The sequence below is a fragment of the Dendrobates tinctorius genome, unplaced genomic scaffold (genome assembly GCF_039654945.1).
Source record: "Dendrobates tinctorius isolate UK_male_01 unplaced genomic scaffold, ASM3965494v1 ptg000098l, whole genome shotgun sequence".
In the NCBI taxonomy this organism is placed as follows: Eukaryota; Metazoa; Chordata; class Amphibia; order Anura; family Dendrobatidae; genus Dendrobates; species Dendrobates tinctorius.
The window spans coordinates 17,522,740-17,531,593 of NW_027361766.1; the positions used below are offsets into that span (position 1 = coordinate 17,522,740).

At 40.0% G+C, this 8,854-nt stretch overlaps 1 protein-coding gene across 6 annotated transcripts in view; it reads left to right on the forward strand.

Moving 5' to 3' along the window:
- Positions 1 to 6,993, forward strand: part of SOX13 (SRY-box transcription factor 13) — a 56,186-nt gene extending 49,193 nt beyond the window's left edge. For 4 of the 6 annotated variants that reach the window (XM_073587139.1, XM_073587143.1, XM_073587141.1 and 1 more), the window contains 2 exons: positions 688 to 904; positions 5,705 to 6,993. In XM_073587139.1, coding sequence (XP_073443240.1) covers positions 688 to 904; positions 5,705 to 5,951 — 464 coding nt within the window. In that variant the 3' untranslated portion in view covers positions 5,952 to 6,993. Of the gene's footprint in view, positions 1 to 687; positions 909 to 2,957; positions 3,022 to 5,704 lie in introns of all 6 variants that reach the window. The other 2 variants (XM_073587144.1, XM_073587145.1) reach the window with 2 other exon arrangements.
- The last annotated feature ends 1,861 nt before the right edge of the window (positions 6,994 to 8,854 follow it).

The window sequence follows — 8,854 nt, forward strand, 5'->3', positions numbered from 1 at the left end:
ACAATCTAGTCGGCCATGTTCAAAAGTTGCAGAAAATTTACACTGCATATCTTGCCATAAATTGGCATATAAATTGAGTTAATTGAGGAATTTAATGTGAATTTCATCTTTTGCAATGAAGATAAGGGTTGTATGAGCAGTTGAAGTCTGGGTCTCATTCTGGAATATACAGTAATTTACAGAGTTATGCCAGTGTCAAAAAAGACAAAGTTTGTCATTTGTCATCTGCTTTAGTAAAGGTTCTCATTATGAAGACGCGTGGTAGATAGTCCAGGTTTCCTTAAGGCCCCGTCTCGCATAGCGAGATCACTAATGCGTCACTGATTTTGTGACGCAACAGCGATTTCGCTACATGGTGACATGCAACAGCAACCGGGCTCACTGCCGGGTATCACTGATCGTGCAGGAACGTCCTGGGCCATTTTTTCGTCGTCTGCGTCCCGCTGGCCAGCATGCATCGCTGTGTTTGATCGCTGGATCGGTCTGCCTGTTTGGCAGCTTACTAGTGATCATTTAGCGACGCACCAGCGATCCCTACCGGTCGTATCGATGTCGGGATCGCTGGTGCGTCACTAAGTGAAACGGGACCCTTAGCCACAGGGACTATGTAATGTCCATGGTGAATTTGCACAATGTGCATTCAGTACTTTGGTCTGTTTCATACTTTTCTTTTTCTTTTTTTTACAGGCTCTCGCTGGAAATCTATGAGCAATTCTGAGAAGCAACCATACTATGAAGAACAGGCACGGCTGAGCCGACAGCACTTGGAGAAGTATCCAGACTACAAATATAAGCCACGACCCAAACGTACTTGTATTGTAGAGGGAAAGAGACTGAGAGTAGGAGAATACAAAGCTCTGATGAAGAACCGAAGACAAGACACGCGGCATGGATACGTTCTCCCGTAAGTATGTATATCAGGAAGAGAATTTTTCAAATATTTATACTGTTTTTTTGCCAATTAAAGAAAATTGAAACCTAGAAATATATTGTAAAACTATAAACAGGTCTTGTACGTAGATTACTTATGCTGAAAAAAATTATTCCTAGTCATTAATGGGGCTTTCTGGTCATACAATATTGATAATATCCTTACAATCGGTGAATATTCTGAATATTCACAATTTATTCTAACCTAGAAGTTGTTTCAGCGCTTTGTCTATTCCAATAAGGTGGAAAGAAAAGCGATCTCAAAAACAATTGAAATGACAAAAAAATATATAATTTTTACATAGAAATATTTGCCTTTTGAAAGTTTGAGCATCAGATGATGATGCAGCAAGCTTTAGTTTTACAAATGTCTCTTTATATAAAAAAAAAAGTCCCTAACTTCTAACTTTCTGCTTGCACTGTTATCTTTATAGGGCTACATTCACACAACTGTTTTATGTGTAACCAGTCAAGAGAAATAGACTGGGTTTTTTTTTTTTTTGTTTTTTTTTTTTATCCCTTTTATTTATTTTTTTCACTGAATCAAGTGGACTGTCTGAGCATTTTTATTAGTGTAACCGGGTGTGTGTGTCCAAATCTGTGCTGCCGGCAAGGATGAATGGCAAATGATATTCTTCGAAGCTTTATTTCAAAACAGGTTAATAATCAACACGTTTCGAGGTGATGCAGGACCTCTTCCTCAGGACAAAATCTTGTAAAAAAAACATTTTGTAAGGTTTTGTCTTAAGGAAGAGGTCCTGCATGACCTCGAAATGCATTGACCATTAACCTGTTTTGAAATATAGCTTTGAAGAATATCATCTGCCATCCATCTTTATCTGCAGCGCAGATTTGGACACATAGACCCGCTTTCACCATTGTCCTCGGTCTTTGGACCCATGTCCTGCAGCAGCTGATCCTTGCTTTTTTCATGTTTCCTTAGTTGCAACAAAACATGGTGAGCGTACCTCTCCCCGGTGTACCCCAAGTTTTTAACCAGTTAAGACCCTTTTTGCGCTTTTTTTTTTGCTCTCCAGATTTTCTACTTCTATTATGAGCATTTTTATTGACTCTCTTAACAATCTATCAGTGAAAAACGGATGAAGCTAGAAAGGGGAAAGAAGAACTGAAGTACAGGGAATATCTTCCTAGTTTCATGTGCGTCTCACGGATTCCCATAGAATATAATGGCCGAGTCTGATCCTCAAACCAGGTGGGAATAGGACATGTTCGAAATCCCATGGACCAGAGACACAGATCCATTTTTAAAACCGATGTGTATATGGTTCAATAAAACTATGGTGTGCTGTCCAAAAAAAAAAAAAAACGTAGCGCACTAGGACGTGTCACACGCATGTGTGAATGTAGCCTAACTAAACATTAACATGTTACACATCGCTGTCAGAGCAACGTCCTATTTATCACATCAAATCTTGGTAATTCTGAGCTGTATTTTTGGAATAATGTGGAAGTTGTCATGTAAACTATACTGTATAGAGAGCGCACCTGTGTGGGCGCATTGCCCTATGAAATCTCTCATACAGGAGGAAGCCTTCTATAATTGAGACATTTAATTAAAATAAACACAAAAGGCTTCCACATCTGTTGTGCATGGTCTAATGCAGTCATTGCTGGGCAGCATATCTTTTGTGTCTTTTCTAATTAAATAACTGCAGGGTACAAAAGGGAGAGCCAAGTAGATGTTATTTCATTAAACAAGGCACAATAGAAGAACAGTTGCCTCTGAATTAGACTGTCACTTTGTTAATAGATTATCAGCCTATTTGTAGAGCTTGCAGTGCAGGTTTTATTATAGAGCTGCCACACTAGATAAGACCAAGTACCAGCATTTATTGATCGTTCAAATAAAAGTTTGAGTTTTAGGAATATGTTTGTGGATAGCTAAATTTTTTTTTTTTTATTATTATTATATACACTTCTGCTAATGTGTCAGCAGGCATCTTGCCATATTGCAATACCTGACAGTGCTTTTTCATGTTTATTTCCATGTTTCATTTTCGTGTTAGACCTGTTCATACGGCTTTTGAAACCTGAATTCTTTTAATGGGGCCCCCCTGTGTGAATTGAGAGGTAATGCTCTTTCATGACCAAATCTCCATTCACTTCTATGGGACTGAAATAACGGCTATTATGGAGATGAATGAAGTATGACTGATCATGTGCACTACAGTGGACTTTGGGATGCCCCCATTGTTGGACTGCATCACAGTCTAGGGTTGATAATGTACACATGGCAGCTTGGGACCTGCTATCTTGGTACTCCTGTGAAGACCCATTTTTGGTTGGTCTGCATGAGAAACCATGATTTTTACTATATACTACAGCTCTGTGGCATTTCAGTATATAGTATGCGCAATCAGACGATCGCTAGTTCAAGTTCCACACGACGATTTAAAAATCAACATATTTTGTTAATATATATAAAAATCAACTGACCTTTGCCCCCATTAACAATAAAAAATAAAGTTCAAAGCCTGTGCTATCGTAATATAAAGTTAATTGAACTGATTGTTAAATAATGTAAAGAGAATAAAATCAAAAAGACAAAATTGCAGTTATTAGGTTGCTACAGTTCCATAAAAAAATTAAATCTGATGTCATGAAGACGTTGTATCCACAACAAAAGGGAATATATAAAAATGCCAGCTCACCCCCAAAAGACAAGTCCTCACACAGATCCATCAGTGTAAAATTGAAAACATTATGGGTCTTGTAAAATTATGACAAGCAAAATGTAGCTATATATTTATTACATATTTCTACACTTTCTAAATTAGTTTTTTTTACGACAAAAAAGCCAGAAGTTTTGTGTCTCCATAATCGCACCTAGGCCGGGGTCACAGTTGTGAGTGCTATCTGAGAAACTTGCACAAGTCTTGCGCCTCAATATCCAGGCACTGCCGCCCAGCACTCAGAACCGGAGCATGCGGCTGTATAGAAAGACATGCAGTCACACACTCCAGGCCCCGAGTTCCTGCGGCAGTGTCGGGTATTGAGGCGAGAGACTTGTGCGAATTTCTTGCATTGCACTTGTAACAAGGTGGCCCGGGGTGGTATTCCCAGCCGAGTCAACTAAGCCACAGTCAGTATACACCCCGGCACCTTGTACAGAAATGGACTCAATCCCAGGCACAGCTGCAGTCCAACAGGGAAACCTTTTTTATAAAAGAGATGAACAAAGTGCAGTATCAACTTCCTGCTCTCTCCCTAACAACGTCCACCACCGTACCCACAGCAGCCACGGTGACTGAAAGAGGAGGTAGTCCATATGCCGGAATCTGGACGCTTGAAGTCCCTTCGGTGGGGTACTCACGTAGTCTTAGTGTCCGTTGCACTGCCCAAAGGTCCAGGGCAAGGCACCCAGCCGCAGCTGAGCATCTGCCTTGGGCAAACGTGCCCAAATTAACCTTTCACTTTCCTTTCTCTACATATACAGGAATACACAATACATGGACACATTAACATATGGCTGTACATTGCTTGTACACACACTTCACAGTACAAGAACAACAAAACATTAATAAACATATACTGTCCGGGTACCGCATAAAACACACGGGGCCAAGACATAGGAGAGAGAGGAGACGACAAGGTTCTCCACCACCTCCTTACACACTCGCAAGTGTGTCCCTGGCCTTACCTGGAGAATCATGTTATTAGGTCATTTTTAACATACAAAGAATACCTAAAAAACAATTGCGAAATTGCTTCTTTTTTTCACATTTGCAAACTCACAAAAAACAAAATGAAAACCGCCAAGTATAAAAGTAGTTAAACAGAATCTGTGTGCAGGTTTTTGCTCTATAATCTGACAGCAGCATGGCATAGGAGCAGATGCCCTGTTTCCAGCGATACGTCACTTAGTGCAGTAATGATAGTGACAATTTTCTCTGCTGTTGTTCTAGCAGAGCTCAGTTGTTCAGCTGTGTAGAATTCTGCACACATGTGTAGAGAGGGCACGGCACTCAGGAATAGCTCGGTTATCGGTGCTCAAGTCGGGTGTCCAACCCATCAAGTCAAAATGACAAAAATCTTGGCACTCAATGTGTGAAATATTCAGATACTTTTTATTTCGTGCATCCAGACAGAAAGGGTTAAATGTTTTCGGTCCACTATAGGACCTATGTCAGAACAATCTTGTTTACTGAAATATACATACAAAAGGAGAACAAAAACAAAATGTTAATTGCTGTCATCACAGAAATACATACTAACAAAAGACATGACAAAATATATGTTCCAACTTCGTCAACAAACTTCCAAGGAGAAAGAGACGACTATATCCTATAGTGGACCGAAAACGTTTAACCCTTTCTGTCTGGATGCACGAAATAAAAAGTATCTGAATATTTCACACATTGAGTGCCAAGATTTTTGTCATTTTAATTCTGCACACATGACAGATGGGGTTGGATTAGGATTCACGTCCTGTAATGATAATCTCCTGCTGATAAAACACTGATTGAATTGAAACAGCAAACGCTAAGCAAGTGCCACATCCCTGTAATCGGGGTCTCTGCTCCTATATTATGGTGCTCTTAGTTTGCAGAAACCTGGTGACAGATTACCATGTGGTAAATCAAAGTAAAGTGTTTTGTTTTTTTTTTTTAACACAAATTTTTGTGACTTTTAATGAGGGGTAATTGGTTCTAGTTAATATGGTGTTTAAAAATATTACTGTTTCCAATCTTCCTGTAAATTCTTGTTTTCAGACGTCTCAAAATTCACGACCATGAATTGATTTATTTTTCAGATCCCAAGGGTCCATGACAAGTCCTCCATCACCATCTGGTTTCCAACCCCAATCTCTGTCTGGACTGTCTCACCTGCCCACTTCTGATATGTACCCGCCCCAGGATGGCAACATGCCAGTAATCCTCAACTCCAGGAGTCTTCAGAATCGGGATCCAAGAGGGTCTATGCCACGTATGCGTGAACTGTGCAGCGACTCTGAAGACTCAATCAAGAGTGAAGGCGAGCTTGTAGTTATAACCGATTAGGCAACGGCAAACGACCATGCCCACTGCTCTGCTGTTCTGTACATAGCGATGACATCCCACACACCCCTTCCCACTTTTGCAGAGGGATCAATGGAGAGACACCTCCATACTTTCCAGCTCTCAGTTGTTGCTGTCTCTTGTGCTCAGGTTATATTCCTATAGATTGACATAAATATATTATCACATGGAGCTGGACTAAAATCCTCTGGAATGCTTTAGCACTTTTAGGATATACCGTACTCTTATTTGCAAAGCAACGCTGCATATTTTCAGTGGAGCGTTGGTAAACTGAGGTGAAATTCTGTTGTTGTGTACTTCAAATATGAATGGGTTTCTGTAGATTATCTGTGTTTTTGTTATAATTTTGACACTTGCATTATGTGCAAATGAATTATAGTAAAAGACCAATTCTCAGCTAGCAGTTTAGTAGTGTAAAAATGGCCTCCCCACTTATATTTTCTAAAGTAGAAGAGAACGAGGGGATGGAGATATTCAACAAGACCCGAAATGTTGCTTTCTATTGAGAATACAGAAGTGTAATCTACTACTCCTGATAGGCAAAAATCCAGACACTTGGTATTCCTTGTCATCCGCAAATGATGGTGTTAATTTCAGTGGCTCTTTATGGCCAAGGAATTGGTGTAAAGAAACTGGTACCACCTGCTCAAGTGATTGGAACCCTGATTTATTGCTTAAATTCAGTTTGTAACCATCAGTGTTCTCTTTTGGGTCCTGTTTGACAGGTGGTGTCACAACAGCGGTGTGCAATCATTATATTTACATCTCCATAGTGCCTTATTGAATGTACTGAAGGGATATAACCTAAGAGCCCATAATTCTCATACCTCATAAGAGACACAATAGATCTATATATAAATGTATGTATATTTTTATACCTCTGTAAATATAGGTCATAGAGATGATGGTTTTTTTTTTATTTTGATAAAGAAACAGAAAATAACTTAAGTCTGAAATATTTCTCTAGTTCCCGGTTTACTGTACAGAATGAAAAATAAAGAAACCGTCTACATTTTGTGTGAAATCAGGCTCTGCCTTTTTACTTGACCCTTTCCCAACATTTAGGCTACGTTCACACGTAGCGGAACTCTACGCTAGAATTCCGGATTCCATTCCACGGGAAAATCGCATTTTAAATTCCCGCGATTTTGCCGCGGAAAAACTAGCGTTTTGCAAGCGTAATTAGCTTGCAGAATGCTAGCGTTTTCCAAGCAATCTGGAGCATCACTTGGAGAAATGATTGACAGGTTGGTCACACTCGTCAAACATAGTGTTTGACGAGTGTGACCAACTTTTTACTACTGATGTTGCCTATGCAGCATCAGTAGTAAAAGCTAGGATGTAAAAAATAATAAAAAAAATAAAAAATATTGTTATTCTTACCTTCCGGCGTCCCGCACAGCCTTCCCGCCATTCTCCAGGCTCCCGGTCCCAGTAATCCTTTGCGAGAATGACCGCGATGGCGTCCGTTCTCGCGGGATCACGACGTCTCGCGGTCCCGTGAGAACGGACGCCATCGCGGTCATTCTCGCAAAGGATTACTGGGACCGGGAACCTGGAAAACGGCAGGAAGGCTGCGCAGGACACCGGAAGGTAAGAATAACAATATTTTTTATTTTAATTCTATTTTTTACAGGGATATGGTACCCAGAGCCCGGAGGACAGTCTTCTCTCCTCCGAACCATGGGTACCATCTGCAAATGTTCTGCTTACTTTTCGCATGGTGTGCACAGCCACATGCGGAAAGTAAGCAGAACAATGCATTCCAATGGGTGCGGGATCGCCGCGATTCCACTAAATTAATGAGCATGCTGCGTTTTTTACCGCAAAGCGATTCCGCTGCGGAAAAAACCACAGCATTGCGGAATCCCATAGGAATGCATGGGATGCTTATTTTTCGCGGCAAAATAGCACGTTTAAAACCGCCACGAAAACGCGAAAAAAACCCTACATGTGAACTCAGCCTTACACGTCAAGCAAGGGAAGGACTTCTCGACCAATAACGTGTGTATATATAGTGTAAGTATACATGTCAAGGCAATCGCCGACACCACCTGTCACTGTCACTGCCAGGAGTGGTGCCTGCACCGCTCCTGGAAGTTTAACCCCTTAAATCCTGCTATCGATATTGATCGCAGCATTTAGAAGGCAGTGAGAGGGAAGGAGCTCCATCTCCCCTCCGGATCACCAGGCAGAGCATGGTCTAAGACAGGGTTCCCCAACTCCAGTCCTCAAGGCCCACCAACAGATCATGTTTTCAGGATTTCCTTAGTGTTGCTCAGGTGATAATTGCTTCACCTGTGCAATACAAAGGGAATCCTGAAAACATGATCTGTTGGTGGGCCTTGAGAACTGGAGTTGGGGAACCCTGGTCTAAGAGGCTTGTGTCCATCCATGCAGCACTGAAAAAAATAAATATATATATAAATGTGTGTGTGTGTATATGTATGTATGTATGTATGTGTGTGTGTATATGTATATGTATGTGTGTATATATATATATATATATATATATATATATATATATATATATATATATATACAGTATGTATATGTATGTGTGTGTGTATATATATATATATATATATATATATATATATATATATATATATATATATATATATATATATATATATATATATATAATATAAAAATATTTTCTTAACCCCTTTACCCCCCAAGGTGGTTTTGCACATTAATGGCCAGGCCAATTTTTACAGTTCTGACCACTGTCACTTTATGAGGTGGTAACTCTACAAAGGATCCCGGTGATTCTGAAATTGTTTTCTCGTAACATATTGTACTTCATGATAGTGGTAAAATATCTTCGATATGACTTGCGTTTCTTTGTGTAAAAAAAACAAACAAACCAAAAAAAACGAAAT